Below are 18982 nucleotides of genomic sequence, written 5' to 3' on the forward strand. Positions count from 1 at the left end.
GTTACATAGTTCTATATATTTGTGTGTGCCTTCAGATGAAAAGATGAATATGAAGCAAAAGTACAGAATATCACTTCTGTTTCGGAGTATTTTTGTACTTAGATTTTGTGCTGTGTAGAATAATAACATTTTTGTGTTCAATCCCCACATTTCAGGTGAGGATAACTATTGGGACAATTCGCTGCCAGGTGTTCCTTGTTGGTCAGGTGTTTTCCTGCTACAAACGTAAAAGAGCTACAGTATTAGTGTGTAGTGTTGGATTTAGTTTTTGCTCTTCCCTTTGGTGTCTGTGTTTGGAGTCAGTAGAATGACTTCAGAAGTGCACAGAAACATCTTGTCTGCCTGTGTTACAAGAAAATGCCTCCAGACTTATTGGCTGGGGTTTCATCATGCAGCAAGACTGACTGCCAACGCAACCAAGGAGTTCATCGGGGAAAAAAAAGTCAACCTTCTGATTTAAATCTAATTGAAAATGCGTTTCATTTGTTAAAAAGGAGACTGAAGTCAGAAACGCTCCAGGAACTAAAAATAGCTCTAGAAAAGGCTTGGCAAAGCATTTCACCAGAACAAACCAGGAGCTTGGTGATGTCAGTGGGTCTCAGGCTTGATGCAGTTATTGAGTTTTATACTACTTTAATTTACTTTTAAGTTAATTTTTCCCAATACTTAAGCTCACCTAAAATGGTGGAATTGAACACAAAAAGTGGTATTCTAAAACTTTAAAGTATGCCTCTTTTTTTATCTTAACTGTTTTTACTTCACTGTCCCAATACTTATGGAGGGCAGCGTTAATGTATAACCAGAAGAAATGAAAGATAAAATCTTGTGAATGAATCCTGAAACGTAGTTTGTGGGACAAAGAATTTAAAGTAATTTTTTTTGATAAAATGTTTTTTAATTCGAATTATTATGCTTAGAACCTTGATCTTGTCTTGAAGTAGGTCTTGATCTTTTGCTTACTTGTGTAAGCAAGCTACCCTACCCTGGCTCCCTGTACATGCATGGTTCAAATGTGATTCACTGAGAGGAAGGAGGGCTTTGCTGATATTGGATATTATGAGACATTTCCCCTAAATCAGAATGAAACTGAGAAGAAACCACGTTACGATGCAATTGGAAGAACAAAGAACAAGCATAAGATCAAGCTGTTCTCTGTCTGGAGGTCCTGGAGGCATAAGACATGCTTAGAACTTGGCTTTTCACAATAAGTTTTTCACTGGTTAAAAGAGAAGAAAGAAAACAACACACCCGAAGAAGGCTTGTATCAAAAGACTTGTTTTTGTAAAAGGTTTGTAAAAGCAAGGAGACACAGAATAAAAATGTATGTGTATTGCTTTACATTTTCAGCACTGCTTGGCTGCACATCCTGTGTAGGACAGAGTATGTTTGTGCACGGTGCACAGTACACTACATACTTGCACCTGTGCCAAGTCATTTGTTTTTGCAATGATGTTGTCTGCCTTTTTTACCTAATTAATGAGAATTAAATACATTAATTACTGTATATTTAATAATAAAATAATCATTTTAACCTTTGGAATGCTGAAAAATATTGTAATCCCTTAAACTGCCATTTTGTTTACCTTGTAAAACTTCAAGAAGAGTCTGATGAAGAGTGTTTCCTGTCATTGGACATCCGCCTGCAGACTCTTGCTTCTGTGTCAGGAGTCTTTGACCTCATGTTGTTTACGATGAACTCAGACTGGCTGTGCCGGGAAAACCACCACTGTTTTGGACTTTACCCAGCTTGTTTCACAGTTGATCAGTGTTTTATGGTTAAATTTCCTTTTGTTCTATTTCATTTTTCTTTTCCTTGAACAAGCTGGGATTTCATTCTTCTTGTTTTTCAGACTTTTGTTTAGGCCCATGAGAGACAAGAGCACGTTTTGGAACGCCTTTGTGTTGCCGAAAACCTCCACTCCGTGTTGAACAGATCAGAAATTGATCAGCGGATAACAGGCAACTTCTGTAGGTCAGCAGATGGATTTTGCTGTTTTTTTAGTTGTGATCCTGGTGCACCTGAGACTCCTGGAAGGTAAGCATTCTTTGGGGAATATGATTCTGGTTTTCGTATGTCAAGCATGTTTTGTGCAGTACAGTATTTTGCCTCAGGATTGTTATCTTTGATAGTCACTTGTTAACTAGTTTTATCACAGCCACAGACAGGAGCCTCAACAGTTAGTAAGGGGCAGTGCCTCTTGTTTTAGAAATCAGTAATCCATGATAACAGCGGCTTGCTGATTAACAAATTTGATCAAAATTTAAGCAAATGATCTACTGCTACCTGTCGACCAATGCTGCTGGATAAAGATCAGTAAAATCCAAAATACAGGAAAAGGGATTATGTGTTGAACAATGTTAGCTTTAAAGTATAGCAAGTACTGTGTAAGATCATGAGTTCATTCAGTAATCATTATTAATGATTGAATTGGTAGATTGGCCCAGGTGTGAGTGTCTTTGTCTGTGTGTCCTATGATGGACTGCTGCTTGCAAGGATAGGCTCTGGCTATCAGGGTGTGCAGTGGTTAGCATTGTTGCCTCACATTTCTGGGGCCTAGGGTGCAATTTCAGATCTGGGTTGCTGTCTGTGTGGAGATTGCATGTTCTTCCCCTGTTTGCATGGGTTTCCTCTTGGTACTCTGGTTTCCTCCCACAGCCCACGCTGGTAGGTTAATCGGCTTCTAGGAAGATTGGCCCAGGTGTGAGTGTGTTTGTCTTGTGTGCTCTATGATGGACTCTTGCTTGCAAGGATGGGCTCCGGCTGCCCCACGACAATGTATTTGATAGTACCGCTAACCACTGTGCCACCGTACTGTCTGCATACACCATATCAATTTAGAACTAAATCTATCAGAACAAAGTCCAGAATGCCACTGGACAATACCCACCATCTTTAGAGATTGCTAAGCCAGACACAAATTCAACCTCTCCCTATCTACACTGCGCCATCTTCCCTGTCACGTCAAGTCTCGTGACCCACATGATGGTGTAATGCAGAACTTGAGCCAGTGGACCCATGGAGCTTTTCTGTCAGTGTTCTGCTTCTCAAAGCTCGTTCTGACTGCTCTTGTCTCGTTAGGCTCACCCCTGCAAACTCCCAGGGGTGCTGTTTCTCCGGCTGACTCAGGTGGTCCAGCGGCGGCAGAAGGGAAGGCTGACCAGAGTGTCCGCAGCCGTCTGGTGGACGCAGTCTGTAGCGACAAGGAGGAGTTTGAAGGGGGCACTATCCGGTGGCCGGAGAACCGTGTCGCCGGGAGCGTGATGCACTACCAGTGTCCGCTGGGCAGCTACGCCTATCCGGTGGCCTGGAGGGTTTGCTTTCGGGGGCGATGGAGCCTGCTGAGGAACTCCTATGGAGAGAGTGCCAAAAAGGTTACCTGCAGACGTAAGTAGACGCAGATCTCAAAAACCACTGCATTTCTACTAGGTGTGACAGTAACTAATTTCCAATGAAAACTGACTTTTTGAAATAAGACTTTTAGAATTGTGTACAATAACCACACACATTTTATAAACCAAGACCAAAATGCATAGCTGTTATTCATGAGTGCAAGACATTAACTATGAATGAGGTCCCACTAAATTGTTTCTTCTGTTCCTGCTGTGCTTCTAAGGTTTCTAGGACACCACCTAAGCCAAACTGTAATAGGTCAACAAACGGGTAACTGTCCTTCAAGTAAAACAGATGCAAAATGTTATTTTGCACCAACGCAGGGACTCTAAAATATCAAATGAACTGTAAAGGCCGACCATCCTGCGGTATTTCATGGTTATCAGTAATGCTAAATGATGTTAGATAACCAGCAGAGATACCGTGCTTCAAAGAAAATGCTAAGATTGCAGAGGATAAACAATGGAGCTGTCTAGATTAGGGGGCCAAATAAAGATTAGAAGTGTGCTGCTTGGCACAGTAAATGTATTATCTTGGTGGCCCATTGGTAGATCAGCTAATCCTGCGGCTCTGATCTTGCGCCGTGTCTCTGCAGCAGTCACATGTGTGCCCCCCTCGGCCCCCACCTTCGGATCCATGATTCCCATGCTCCAGAAGTACGGCTGGAACGACACTGTCAACTTCTCCTGCTACTCGGGCTTCCTGCTGCTGGGGTCCGCCCAGCGCACCTGCCTGGCCAACGGCCAGTGGAGCGGCAGGCTGCCAGTGTGCGACAGCGCAGGTGCGGGCCGTCCTCTTCCTCCCCGCCCCTTCCTCCTCTGCCTCGCTCGGCGCCAGCGGCCGCCGCGGCCTGCTTTGTACTCTCTCGCCCGCTGCTTCTTTTTGCCCTCTCATTCTCTCTCTGTTTTTTGGGGATGATTTTTAAACCCGCAGTCATAGCGGTCACACTTTGCCTTCAAAACTTTTAAATCAACACTTACGGCATGTTTTTCTAAAATGTGCGTCGCTCATCGCACATTTATCACACTCAGGAGCGGTACCATTCCAGACACTGAAGAATATGATATAATTAGTCATACCGGTGGTATTATATATTATTATGTTTCCAGATAGGTAAAATGGTTTCATTATAAAGTATTTTTTACAATGAGTGGTTCTCCTACAAGCGCAAGAATATGATAGGAATTCTGAGTTATGTATTCCAGTAATTTAAGTGGGAGACAGTGGAGCAGCAGTTAGGATTGCCGCTGGACCTGGGGTGATGTCGGTGTGGAGTTTTCTTGTTCTCTCTTTGTGTGACAATCCGAAGACATGCTGGGTCTGGGTAAACTGGCCCTGGTGTGAGTGTCTGTGATGTCTGGTGTCCAATCCAGGGTGTATCCTACCTTGTGCCCGTGGCTCGCCAGGATAGGCTCCAGCTCCCCTGAGACCCAGGAATGGATAAAGTGGTTAGAAGACAGAGGGATGGATGTTACAGTAATGAGTGGTTTAGTGTGATTGATGCTGTTAATTGTCCAATGCACGAGGGCCTCTGCCGAGCCTGATATGTCCAATCACAATGAGCCTGCTTGCAGTAAACTCCCCTGCATTTACAATGTTGGGAAGGAACAGGACAGACTGGGAGTGAATTAGTCAGGGCACGCTTGGTAAGTGGTACACATTTCTATTGCAGAAAACTATTGCCCAAACCCTGGCATCCCATTTGGGGGCGCAAGATACGGCGACTTCTTCGGCAATGGGTTCACAGTGAAATATAGTTGCCAGAGTAACCTGGTGCTGCGAGGCTCGTCGGAGCGCCTGTGTCTGCAGACGGGCGTGTGGTCGGGAGAGGAGCCCACGTGTGAAAGTATGCATTTCCACCTAGATTTTCACTGCTTTGAGCTCAGGGGCAAATTACCAAGGACGAAACCCTTTAATATGTATAGTCAGTGATTGTCAGTGAACCCCCTAAGTTTATTGATCATGCATTCATCCTAGTTAGTGGTAGTTATGATTTTTTGGTAAATTAAGTAACTGAACATACAGGGTGCCAGTACTTGTGTCTGCATCGGTTTGATAAATGTGAATAGTCTGTTTATCTACAGACTGTGTTATAAGGGAGTGTTTGTTTATCTCAAAAGGTGCTTGGAAAGTGTAATGCAAAAGCAGTTCAGGGTAGGCTGAGGATTAAATATGAAGTGTGGGGGTTTTATGAATAAAAGGGGGTTCGTGTTATAATAGAGGAGCTGTTGCAAATCAAATTAAAAAGGACATTTATTGATTTAATTTTTATTTATATACACAAAGTGCAGGAGCTGTATACATTACTTTGCAGGTCATAGAGAATACTACATTGTGCTGCTTTGAACTTGTTAAAAAAGAACACAGAGCTTTATTAGAAACTCTTAAGAAGGAAAGATAGTTTTCTCCACTATAAAAAAAGAAGTAGCTTTCAAATGTTGTCTGATGGGAAGATTCAGGTCTTAAAGATTTCAAAAAGATTCATATAATAGACAACAGTGGTGTATGCTGAAACTTTATAACTTAAGTTTAAAGTTGATTAAATTGATTAATTGTAATCTATTTATCATTTTAGTTTAACATTGAGGTTGATATCAGAAAGGGTTTAGTGAATCATTAATTTGTCAACTAGGAATCAGTAAATACATCAGACTTGATCATTATGGCCTACAGACATGGGCCTGAACATGAACTGTGAATCTGACCTCAGCAACTGTGTCGATTCCATGATCTGCTTTGGGTTTTAATACATTTACTTGCCCACAGCTAGGTACACCTTTGATGATGTAGAGGACCTTGCCAGTGAAATGATGATTGTGAAATCTCAAATCGAAATGGCAAGTAAGTAGAATACTCTTGTATACTTCCTTCAGGAAAGAAAGCAGTAGGTAAGACAATGTATAAACCTGCTGCATGTACTACTGTGAACAAATAAAAAAACTGAAAATACACTACATTTGGTAAGAATAGTTTTTTTATATCTGTCTCATTAATGCCCCTGTTGATCATTTTAATACTCACTATAGGTCAAATCGCTGAACTATTTTATTACCAACAGTGGATTATGTACCACAGGCAACAGCAGGAAATAAGAGGGAATGCACTGTGGACTTCCTGTACATCAGGAAGCACTCTGTTCACACAAAGAGTTGTGGGGTCTAGAACAAACTGCCCAGCTCTGTTATTGAAGCTGAAATGGGTGTTTCATCTGGAGCCTTTCTTAAATTCTTGTGTTCCTGTGTACAACAGGATCAGATTTAGGGCCTCTGGAGTGGAACTCGTTAAATACATGGGTGACACCTTTTGCAAATAATTCAAGTCAGCACATTTCTGGGTTTATTTACCCATCAAACCTTTCAAAGGGCACTCCTTTTTTCCTGTGTTCTTATAATGAAGGAGTGAGAATGACCAACACATTATCATTGGTATGGTAGCAATATCCAAACTTACCTACCCAATTAAATATGACCTTTGTCCTGCAGCTTCTTAATTTCAGTTTGTCTCCCCGACCTCAGTGCTCCCTGCCTCTGAAGCAGACCTGAATCCTCAGAGTCAGAGAAGACAGCACATCTTCTTTCTGATGGACTCCTCTGGGAGTGTTGGCTGTTACAACTTCCAGAAGGGGCTGGAGTTCATTGACAGCTTCGTCAAGCGGGTTAGAGAGGCTCTGCCTTGCGATTATTGGATCTTTTCCTTTATTTTGTTTTCTTTTTAAAATTTAGCCAGTCATTTTTGTTATAAAGGGTGGTCCAGTGTTTAACATTGCTACTGTATCTTGAGCACAGGGTCCCTGGATTCAGTTCCTGGACTGCTGTCTGTGTGGAGTCTGTATGTTCTTCCCATGTTTGGGTGTGTGTGTGTACTCTTCCTTGCGCCGTGGCCTGCCAGGACAGTCTCCAGCTCTCACACGACACCATGTTTTAAGAAGTGATTACAAAATGGATGGCTGGATTTCTGTTATAAACCTACGGTACCTGCTCAGCTGTGTGTCCTTTAGCAACCCCACACCGCACCGTAATGGAACAGCTATATTTTATAAAAGCTTACTGTACTAAATTGCACTGTTATCACACCGTTCTCACATTAGAATGGAGTAAAGCAATGAAACCTTGGCGAGACTCACTCTGTCAAGATTAAAATGGGAACAGTACATTCTGTCTTTTGGGGCGCTGTATGCTGAAAGACATTATAAAATAAAGATAGTTATTATTATTACCTGTTGTAAAATGAGAGGAAGAAAGATAACAATGGTATATAATTGCCATTAATATAATATGAATATAAGGCAAATATTTTTGAGGAGAAATATTGCCACTGCTTTCAGCTGCTCACTCAGTGAAGTCATTGTGGGAATTCTTCAATTACTCAATTGCTCTAGTGAAACAGTGGAGGAAAGACCACTTGCCCTTATCACTTCAACTGTGCCACTGTAGAAGTTAATGTGTAGAAGACAACAATGTGAGGGAAATCATACATTTTAAGATTAGTAGTACCCAGAATACTTCATAAAATATTATTCTTTAAGTGGTAGAAAGATATAAGAGGCTTTATTTTCCTAAGTTTAATGTACAAAATTACTACTGCTGCTATAATGATAAATCACAAGATAATATTTCAATTTCTCGCATTTCTTCTTCTCTCCTAGATTTGGAAGGTCCCGAAAGTGTCAGTCAAAGTGCTTTTTTTTGACTACTCTCATGTGAAGACCATAAACATCACTGCGGATCCCAATAAAGACAAGTCCACACTTCTGGACCAGACTGTAGATTGTAAAGGTAATAGACATTTTTCTACAGGCTCAGATGGTAAGCAGTGACTCATCGAAAGCTCCTGGCTTTAGAAGCAGCGGAATGTCTGACTTTTCTTTTTCCTAAATTTGGCATCACCATTTAATTTTTTTTCTCCTAACGTTTCAAACTTATGATAAGAGCATACAGGGGCTGAGGTCAGCACATCTGGGGGCATCAGGGTGGCTCAGTGCTCAGCATTGCTGCCTCACAGCGCTGGGGCCCTGGGTTCAATTCCAGACATGGGGTGCTGTCTGTGTGGAGTCTGCATGTTCTCCCTGTGTTTCCATGGGTTTCCTCCCATGTGTGTCTGCCCCGGGATGGATTGGTGTCCCATTTTGTGCTTATTGCCTGCCGGTATTGGCTCCGGCAGCCCCCGACCCTGAATCGGATAAGGTAATTAGAAAATGAAGGGATGGACAACATACCCCTCTTTCTGAACTGTGCACTTATCAGAGCTATTTGTGGTTTCACACAATGCAAGCGTGGAGTGACCTCAGGAGAGTTCGAGTCGATTGGTCCGAGCCCAGCGGAGCCCAGCAGAGCCCACACGACAGTGCTTTCCCATCGCCATGCCAGAGGGGTAGCTCGGGGGGCCTAAAGTGTCTCATGGAGTGACTTGCTGTTGTCTGTGGTTTGTGCTACAGACTTTTCCCAGCACACAGAAGCAAACCTGGAGGAAGGTCTTGCAGAGGCAAAGAAGATGATTTTTGCTGAAAAGGAAGCAGCAAAGTGGACACTCTTTGTAATAGGTGAGCATGTAATTTTGACACAGAGCATTGTGAAAGGCAAGGTCAAAGTTGATTCTGGTAACAGAATCTAGTGAAATCATAGTAATTAAGGCATGAAGAGGAATGGTAAAGCAATTTGTGATTCTTGTTCTTAACGTGCAAAATGTAAGTTCATTATGGTGAAATTGATCTTATTATGATGAAAGTGCAAAGTTTGAGCATTTTAAAAACACAGGGAGTCTACAAAACATATCTTAAATTTATAGTGGTACACTTTCATACAGACAGACCTGTTGTATCTAGAGCACCTTTTTATAAGTAAACATTTTGGATTTATTTAAACATGTTAGATCTAGATCTTTCAAAATGGTCTAAAAACAGACATCTAATTATTTTTATTATTGTATGCTTGGTATTGTCAGGGAGAAAATTTGGAGGTTTCTCCCTATCCAGTTCAATAAAGGAGATAGTAGAACACATCCATGATGCAGACATTTACTTTGGTAGGTTATTTGAAGATTTTTTTTCTTTTTTTTCTTTTCTTTTCAGCATGGAATAAACCTATTACTTGTTCCTTTGTAGCCTACGCATGCTGACGCAGATACCTACCTGAACTACTTATTTGAAGAATATGTTTTGTTTATTTTTTTAAAAAGTATAGGCTTTGCTTTTCCATTTTGTTTATTTCTGTTTTTGTTTTAGTTTTTTTTTTCTTTCCTGTTATGTTGATGTGTTTATAAATTTAACAATTTATTATGCCTACTTGAAAGCTACCCAGGCACACTATAGTGATGGGTTTTTCTGAAAAGAGCTCAGCAATGCGGACATGTTTCATTCAGTTCAGTTACGATTTGTCCTTTCTGCTTTCCTAACACTGTGGAGTGATCCGATTCTTCTGGAATATTAACTACTGTACATACTGGTTGATAGCTCTTGAGTTATATGAGATACTTTGTAATGGATTAATTTGCAAATCAATCACATATTTTCATAGCTAGACCGTTTTTTTTTTGGTATGATAATTCATCCAGGATCTTTCCTGGGACCTATTTTGTTGTAGCTGCATGTTGTGAGTACATACAAGTGGGTGAATACTTATTTTTAAAATATCACTTTATTATATCTGAGGTACTAGTAAAGACATTGAGAGTTCAATTGATGCTTTAAAGCAGTGAAGTTGCACTGAGATTCTACTGTCTTAACAGACTAAGGGACACCCAGTGTTTTTTTTATTTAGGTCATATTTTGCGGTACTTGCTCTTAGATACATTTGCTCCTCTTTGTCTCCAGATGTTTTTGCAATAGGCCTAGGTGCTGTGCAGAGAGAACAACTGGAACGCATCGTGCCCAAGAAACATGTGCCTGAAAGTGGGCGCCACTACACATTCGTCTTACCAAGCTATGACTCGCTGAAAGAGGTTGACGATGTGCCTGACTGGGAAGGTAAGTGAGCTCCTAATTTAGGCACTTAATTAGATTAGTGCCTTGCAGCGCTGGGGCTCTGGGGTCAGTTCTGGGCCTAGGGTGCTATCTGTGAGGAGTTTGTATGTTCTCCCTTTGTTTGCGTAGGTTTCCTCCTGCCATCCAGAGATATACTAGTTTTGGCTTCTGGGAAAATTGGCTCAGATGTGAGATCGTGTGTGTGTTTATGTCTGTCTGCCCTGTGAAGGACTGACGTCCCATCCAGGGAGTAGCCTGCCTTGTGCCCATTACTTGCTGGGACAGGCTCCGGCTCCCTCACAACTGCGTTGGAAGAGGCGGTTAGAAAATGGATGGATGAATTAGATTTGCTTTGCCTAATTGAACTGACACATTTGCACTGCTCCAGTCTTATCCTAACTCGAGACATGAGGAGATCTCTTCAGCTTCATTATCTCGACGTGCTACCAAGTTGTCCTCTTAATTCAAGAACATCTTCCTTACCTGTCCGCGCTCATACACAGGCAGACACTGCTGTTAAGAGAATGGGGAGAGGGAGAATGGGCAAGAATGATCCCATTATTCTTTGACTCGAACCTGCTTGTTCGAGAGGGGAACGTTCCGCTGGGCTGCTATCAGGACAGGGGCTGAGATGTAAGGATACCAACACCCAGTGACCATGACAGAAGGGATCATTTAGGCTAGAGGAGGGAGATCGGGCAGTGGAAGGGGGCTTTGTCTCTTGAAATTTAATTTTGTAACTCCATTTTTTTCACCCTGAAAGTGAAGCAGTGGTTCCCAATCCTGGTCCTGGTGACCCACACACCTGCTAGTTTGCACTTCGTTAGATCCAGGATTTCGCTTCAATGTAATATTTGCATTTAGTTTCTGTTCACAAGTTTGCAATTTTATTTCACTTATAAAATACAACAGTTAAAGCTCCAACATGTTTAAGAGTGGGGAACGAACAGTTCAAACTAATCTTATTATTGATATTAAGTCAATGAAGGTTTGTTTATGTAACTGGGGGTTCAGCTAGAAAACAACCCAGCAGGTGTGCAGCTCACCAGCACCAGGACTGCTGGGAACCACTGCTGTGAAGTATGCAGTTAGCTGTATAGGGTGCGCTGCAGAGGAAGGCCATTACAGATATTATTCTTTGGGGCAGACGACAAAGCGTTCTCGCTATGCGGCGTGCGGATGAAAAGCAGACCGACGCAGCGTGCGGTAGTTCGCGTCTTCAGAGGGAAGGAGTCTAACAAAGGAGACTGGCCCTGGCAGGTGAACATCGTCAGAAACAGCAAGGTGAGTGTGTCTGCCACTTTGGCTTGCTTTACAAAGTGGCCACAAGGACATAAAACTAAGCTCCCCCTAAGGAACAGAAGTAATGCATACAGTATGCCAACATTAAGAGAGGGAGGGCAGATGTGATTGATCAACCACTCCTAACAAGTGCAAGCAATCCTCAAGGGTTTGATTGAAATACAACACATGGCACAACTACAGCAGCAATGTCCATTCATGCTCTTGCATGGGTTACTCTGGATTGCAGCCCCTTTCAATGTCTTTTGCCTTTGCTTTCTACCTCAGACCAGAAACACAGATAAAGAGACTTGTGGCGGCTCCATCATTTCTCGAAGGTGGATTTTAACTGCAGCCCACTGCTTCAGTGATACCACAGAAGACACTGAAATCCATGTAGTAATAGGTGAGCACCACTCTCTTTCCCTAACAATCAGAGGAATAAGGACAGTTTGACAAGCACAGTTACTGAGTCTCAAATCCAACCTTGCAAACATGTTTTTATCTTAAGTACGATGCATGCCGTTAAGTGAGACAACAGCAATTTCTAAAGGATGTACTTTCACTTGCTTAGAATATAGACTGATCTCAGCTAGTCAACTGCTAGTAAACTGGTACAGTGTGTCTCTGCAATGATTTTTGCTATGTGTTCTTAAACTTATTTAATTTAAAATAAAGTGATAACTAGCGTAAATGTAAATAAAAATGCTTAGAACTTCAAAGCAGTAGCACACAACTCCACTGCTAGAATGCTGCCGTGTGTTGATATTTTCATTCAACTGTTAATGATGCAACGGAGCTCATTCTGAGCTTAACTGGAACAATGTCACACTTCAAAGCACTTCACATGCTTCTGATTGAAACAAATCTAGAAAACCTGCTTCTATGTACTGTGGGTTATGTCAGACTACCGCTCATGAGGATTGGAGTTGTGTATTAATGTTCAAACCCCAGTGCAATTTTAATGATTTCTTTGCTGTAGGACTGTGTATTTTTTGACCAAGGCATTTGTGTTTGCATGCTTACTTTAACTCCATGTCTGGACTTAAGACATTATTCACTGTGAATTTATTCTTTCCAACAACGTCAAAACCTCTAGCCCTTTTTATATTTTTACTTTCTTTTGATATTCCCTCAGGAACATTCCAGTGTGTTTAGAAACTTTCAATGTTTTCCCATTAGGATCCAACACAAGAATTGAAGGAGAGAAAGTTATGGTGGAGCAGGTGATAGTTCATCCAGAGTACAATAAGTATTTCGACTATGACATTGCCTTGCTGAAGCTGAGGAAAGACATCCAGTACCGAGAAACAGTGAGGTAACAGAACGGGTCTTTATAAACTAAGTCATGTTATTTGAAAAAAACAAATTAAAACCTTTGCATTTCTAACAAAAAATAAAGTAATTTGTCAATTAAAATTCCTTCTGGAAGAGACATCATTAGCTTGTGTACTTTGTGTTTTCTCATGTTAAAGGCAAGCTGTGACCTTAGTAGATACAAAACATATTTCACTATGGACAAAAACGTCAAAGAGCTGAATGCGTTGTGAGTGTCTGGAGTACTTGGTGAGGCAGGTATGGCCTATCCTGCTTGGTTAAGGGGCAGCCCCCAGGCCACAGAACGAGGAGGCTCGAACCCCAGCCAGAAAGAGTGACCATGGGGCAGCTGTGAGGTGATGGGGAGGAGGAGCAATGCTGGGAGGCGCTTGAGTTTGGTGTTTGCACTGTAGCTAATTTTATTATGATGGCAATTAGGTACAGCTGGGTGAGATAGACGTCGTTGGTATCCCTCCCAAATATCAGTAAAAAACGTGCATTTAAAGGAAAAGGCTTACTAAATGAAAAACAAAAGCACAGCCTTCCATTGTTTGAGCTGAGCCAGGGTCTCAGTGTTGTCTTCATATTTCATTAAATTAAACACAAAACAATGCATGGCAGTATCTAAACGTTAAGCCCTGGGCTAGACTGAGTTTCTGATCTCCTCCCAATGTCTTGGCTCAGGCGGGTGTGCCTGCCTTGCACCAAAGATGTACAAGACGTGATCCCCTCGCCGATGGAGAACTGGGCACAGACGTGCAGCTACCAAGGTACTATGCTGTACACCCGCAGCCCAGGACAAGGGCTGTGTCTTTCCTGAAATCTCAATCACGGAGCTGCTGTTCTTGTTCATTTCAGAGACCAGGCTGACCTATGCAGGGGGCGACGACAGTGGGAGACTTCTGTCAGGCTACGTGGCAGGATGGGGATACTATGATAAAAATAAAAGAATCGGGAGCATTTCACTGCAACACGCTCGCGTCAGCATTGCGGTAAATTGCTACGGTTAAACTGGAAATATCTGATAGATGATGCTAAGGTTTCATAAAAGACTACTTGGTATCTCCATTACCCTGATGCATAAATGTTTACCTGCTCCATGTCCCAGCATGCTTGTTCTCTATGGCTTATAGCTGGATATTTGAGTCGGCCGGGGGAAAAGCTCACATTCATTTTGATGCAACATTTTGATGCAGGGGTGGAAAGTTTTGGCAAGACACTGTAAGATGCTGTCTAATCAAACCGCTGTAAATTGCATACGATTGTCATTGTAATGTGCCTTCGTAAAATGTCTGGATGACATTTTTGTTCAAGGTGGATTGAAAGCGAACAATTATTGCATTATGTGCAACTGTAAACTGTAAAATTATAAAGAGCAATTGTAACTATAGTTACCAAACAGAGTGCAGAACATAGCATGAACCTTCTGTACTAACATGCATAACACTCCCCTTTACTAATTACAAGCCCAGTAACTACTAATTGCTTGTGCTTTAATACAGTGTCTGTGAATAAGTATAGACTGCAAATGATTTGCTTTGAAACATTTTACATTAAAACATTTGGTTACAATAAGCAGGCAACACGGCGCCACAGTGGTTAGCATTTCTGCCTTGCAGTGCTACAAGATTGATCTGTGGTTCTAGGGCCCGTTCCTTGCTGGGATAGGCTCTGGCTCCCCTTGACCCCAAATTGGAATAAACGATTAGAAATGGTGAGATGGTTAAATTAGACTACACTTATTCTTCTGTGAAAGGCATTTAATGACCTCTGCTTTTTTAGGCTCCTAAAACATGATATATCTGGTTCTCATTTGCATGTCTCATGTGGGCAAATTTGTTAGCTTCTCTTATTAAAGAGCATTTTGGAGCAGAAATCTGAGTGGTGCTCAGTGATCCTGTGAGCAGGGTGTAATGGAGAATGACATTGTCATTAAAATCACTAGAAGATGAGCTCACATAGTGTACATGCCCTACTGAAGCTCTGCCACTAGAGCTACTGGGCTGTTCTGCTGAGATCCCATTCACCACATAAATCCTCTCTACCTCGCCTGTCCCAAGGGACTGTATTCCACACAGTTGTGCCTCATAACAAAATGGCTCTCACACTGCATGGGATATGTACTGGGAGGCAGCGTGATAGGACACCTGATGAGCTCGTCTTCTTTACCTCAGCGCCGCAGGGAATGCCTGGGCATCTCGTTGCCGAATGTTGTGTTCACTGACCGCATGTTCTGTGCCAGGGGAGAAGAAAGTGACGCTTGCCGTGGTGAGTGTGCCACCACACCTTACTGACAGATGGCACCCACACGTGGTGCAGAGATCTAGAAAATGCTTTCTGTGCAATTTGTTTTACAATCAGCCATTATCCCTAATGCTGTCTGTATGTATTCTGATGATATGATTATCCCCATCAAACAGACTGATTCTGTTATTTATCAACGTTGCCATATTCCTGCTGTCTTCCAAAGAGAGCTGAAAAAAAAACCCCATTCATTTCTTATAGTTCACTTAATGAAAAAAACCCATGTTGATTCAACCGTTAATCAAGTTTAAAGAACTACTTTGTTTTTATAATATTAATATATTTTTGCCTCATGCTATATGGGAAGTTCAAAATAATTTATGCCAATCCATAAATAATAATGGTATTGGAAATCAAGGCCCTATTTTAAAAGTTTTTAAATTCAATAACGCGTTTCCATACCTTGTTGTCTTTCTGGTATTGAAATGACTGAAGATGCTCTTCTGTTCATGTTAGGGGACTCAGGGGGAGCACTCGTTATGAACAGAAAGGAACAGTGGATACAGGTGGGTTCATTGCTTATTTGAAGTAAAATAGACTTGATCACTTTTATCCTATCCTCGTCATTATCAAGCCATCCATTTACTAACCGATTCAGCGTCGCACCAAAGCCGGAGCCTATCCCGGCAAACAACGGGCGCAAGGCGGGGTAGTTTGTGAAGCTCTGGTGAAACTATACCTAAAGTCACTGTGCCTTCCCTGGAGTCCAGCTTCACCCTAACCTGTGCACGTACTGTATAGTGCTTTGGGAGATGGTATCCTGTCTACATGACCGTATGACTCTCCCCTGAGAGTTGTGTCTGTATAGTTCCCCTCCCCGGAGAGCTTTCAGCTACCAATAAAACTAGGATCTTGTGGCAGCAGTTGACCAAGCAGGGAAGATTCTTTAGCAACCAGATTCACTCCACCTGAGTGTTAACCCGTTGTACAATCTCTTAACTCCTTTGCTCGCAGTTTCACCAGGCTCAGTGACCAGACGTTAAGTTTGCAGCCCTTTAAAGAACGAAGCCTTGTCTCCTCGTCCATTGCCTGGCTGTTTCTTTGTCCTGGCTTCCCTAACCTCTTCTCAGGTTAAATGCAGTATAGCATCGCCCCTTTAGGATAATACTCTGCCACCTGCCGAGGTACCAGGGCTACAGCGCCCAGCAACCTGCTGAGAAACCAGCGCTATATTTCTTTGTTAACTAAACAAGGCCCAGGCCTTCTGAACCTAATACTTAAATTAGGCTGCATTTCTAACGGAGATGCTAGTATTTTTTTCCCATTAAGCTAGCCATATCGATGGCTTTCCCTCCCTCCATTATATTATTTGATTTAACTTGGTCTCCAAAGCTCTTTCTCCACCCTTCTTGTATACAGACGTTCGAGTCCTCAGCCTCGCTGTCTGCACGCCTGACAGGTTTAATTTTCCTCTTCCGTGAAAATCACCTCCATCACTCATTCTCATGCTCTAATAATCCTACTAACCGATCTCACTGAAATTCTCTTTTCATTTATTCCACAGCATTGTCCGGTTTTGAATATCGCCATGGTCTATCAGACTTTGGCTATTTATTCCCTTAACCCCATCATTAACCAGCTATGCAAAGTTTGCCAGTACTGTTAAATAGAAATTGGGCAATTTGATGGTAATTTGATGGTAAATTTATGAAATGCAACAGGAGACATGCAGTCGCATTAGAGGGAGAGAACTAAGCAATTCAGCATTATATTGCAGTTTCATCTCTGCAATTTATACAGTATAACACAGCGTGTTGTTACCGTTATCATTAATGATGTTTTGCTTGAATAACAAAAGAAAAAAATACAGTGAAAGGCTTGAACATTTCCAGAATTTATTAAGGAGACTGAACAGAAGACTGAAAACTTTGTAGTGCGTGCACTTTTACATCCGCCTCAATTCTTTCACTACAGGACTGTTAAGCTTTCTGTTTACAGTTCCAGTTGAATAATAAGACTATGATAAAGAAGAATGTGCTTTAACGGATTGTGTGACAGTGCAAAGAAACCAGAACAATCACTCCAGATTTTAAATGCTGCGGGCGGTGAATGTATTTTACCGAGGGTGGCAGTCCTGAGGTTTTGTTCCTCGGGACACAGCGGTGTCCTCCTCCTGTTTCATGGCTGTTCTCTCTTTACCAGGTTGGCATTGTCAGTTTTGGCAGGGAGGATAAATGCGGCGAAGGCAATTTTATGGGCTATTACTCCAGCGTCCCCCACTTGATGTCCTTCATCAGAGAGCACGTTGCAGACCTGCGGTATGAGTAGCGAAGTGGTGTTCTTCTCAGGCAGCGGCCAGAAACCCGGCTCCTGGCATGCAACCCCACAATAAATTTAAAAAGAACGATTTAACCACAAAAGTGCAACATAAGTTTAGATTTTTTTAATGAGGCCAGTTTCTAGCTAAACCACTCTTAGTAGGAGACCATGTTATAATGCACAGACATGTGAGAAAGAGTCATTTTGTTTTCTTCTATTTTCACTTATTCTTAAGTACAGTTACCTATATTTCAACTAGCACACCCCTAAGAGGGAAGTGTAGAAACTCACTAATTAGCACAGGGCTAATAGAACTTCCTAGGACCTGAAAGCATTTTTTTTTAAAAAGGGTCTCAAACAGAAAATTGTAATAAACGAGCTTGAGATTATGCTCAATTGAAACAAAACCAGGGGTCTTCCAGAGCCAGGATTCAGATCCACTGTCCTGCTCTGCAATTTGTCCCATCTCCCCACAATGACCTGGGACTGAGGTATGCCTTTTGTGTCCCCTTTACTAAAGTAAACAACATCCAGAGAATGTGGATTGTGCATTTTTCCTTTTTCTTTTTATTCACAGGGATGATACTATTGGTTTGAGCCTTTTATCTTTTTACATACCCCTGTATCATTTTTCACCTTCTCTTCCAGATGCTATGTAATTCATCTTGTTTATCAGTGCTTGCTGTAGGTACTAGGCTGTTATTTGTAAAATGCTGGGTCTGTTTTCAACCAAATTACATACCCAATGAGGATTTAAAGGATTAAGATGGGTGAAAAGGTGGTTCTTTGCATCTTATAAGCAGCATTACTTTGTGTGGTAAGGAAGTCACATCTTTTATTTTTCCTTGGTCTAATGTTCTGGGATTTCAGGACACCACAAAGGTCACTGAATGATTGGTTATATTTCTTAAGTATGACGTAATAAACTATGAGAAAGTTTCTTACAAAGATCCATAAAAATCTGAAAGACCATATGTAATAATGCTGAATTCTTCCACATCAAGTGAGGCTGCAATTAGAATTTCTTAAAAATGGTGTTCCCAGCATCTCCTTATCATGTTGTGTGTGTATAAATATATATCAATCGTAGTTCCACAGAATTTGACATTCCCATCTATATTTAAATATAATCCGTTTGTCTAATGGTGAGGAGATTACTGTGCTAGCTTACTCAGGTGCTTTATCTTACTCAGGATGTGGAATTGTGGAGTTGACGTCTTGGTTTAAGTTTTAAAGTGTGTGGGATACTACAGTTAGTAAGCAGAGGCATACAGTATATACTTCCTGAAAGGCCATGCCTCCCACCTGGCACAGGCAGGAGCATCATGATAGCCCTATGTTTTCACCATACCAAACTTGTGACTCGCGGTTTCCCAGGCGCCTGAATATGTTTTGTGGTGTTTTGCTGCCCTGTATCTGGGATTCTTTCTACGGTCCTGTCATTCACTGCTCTGGAGAGACTGTAACCCAGT

At 41.8% G+C, this 18982-nt stretch overlaps 1 protein-coding gene across 3 annotated transcripts; it reads left to right on the plus strand.

The window, feature by feature from the left end:
- The first annotated feature begins 1262 nt into the window (after positions 1–1262).
- Positions 1263–17969, plus strand: LOC148814132 (complement C2-like). Of its 3 annotated transcripts, XM_088906946.1 has the most exons (19): positions 1263–1288; positions 1851–2035; positions 3080–3385; positions 3987–4172; positions 5064–5237; positions 6158–6232; positions 6907–7046; positions 8037–8166; positions 8826–8930; positions 9332–9412; positions 10200–10352; positions 11497–11633; positions 11919–12036; positions 12813–12948; positions 13632–13717; positions 13806–13939; positions 15122–15215; positions 15708–15757; positions 17394–17969. In XM_088906946.1, the coding sequence occupies exons 2-19, from the start codon at positions 1981–1983 to the stop codon at positions 17517–17519; spliced, it is 2286 nt and encodes a 761-aa protein (XP_088763072.1). In that variant the 5' UTR covers positions 1263–1288; positions 1851–1980; the 3' UTR covers positions 17520–17969. The 3 variants fall into 3 exon arrangements, with proteins under 3 accessions (XP_088763072.1, XP_088763071.1, XP_088763073.1); XM_088906945.1 differs by lacking the exon at positions 1263–1288 and having other exon boundaries at positions 1703–2035; XM_088906947.1 differs by lacking the exons at positions 1263–1288; positions 5064–5237 and having other exon boundaries at positions 1703–2035.
- Positions 17970–18982: the final 1013 nt, after the last annotated feature.

This window comes from Atractosteus spatula, chromosome 27 (genome assembly GCF_055471065.1).
Source record: "Atractosteus spatula isolate fAtrSpa1 chromosome 27, fAtrSpa1.hap1, whole genome shotgun sequence".
Classification (NCBI taxonomy): domain Eukaryota; kingdom Metazoa; phylum Chordata; class Actinopteri; order Semionotiformes; family Lepisosteidae; genus Atractosteus; species Atractosteus spatula.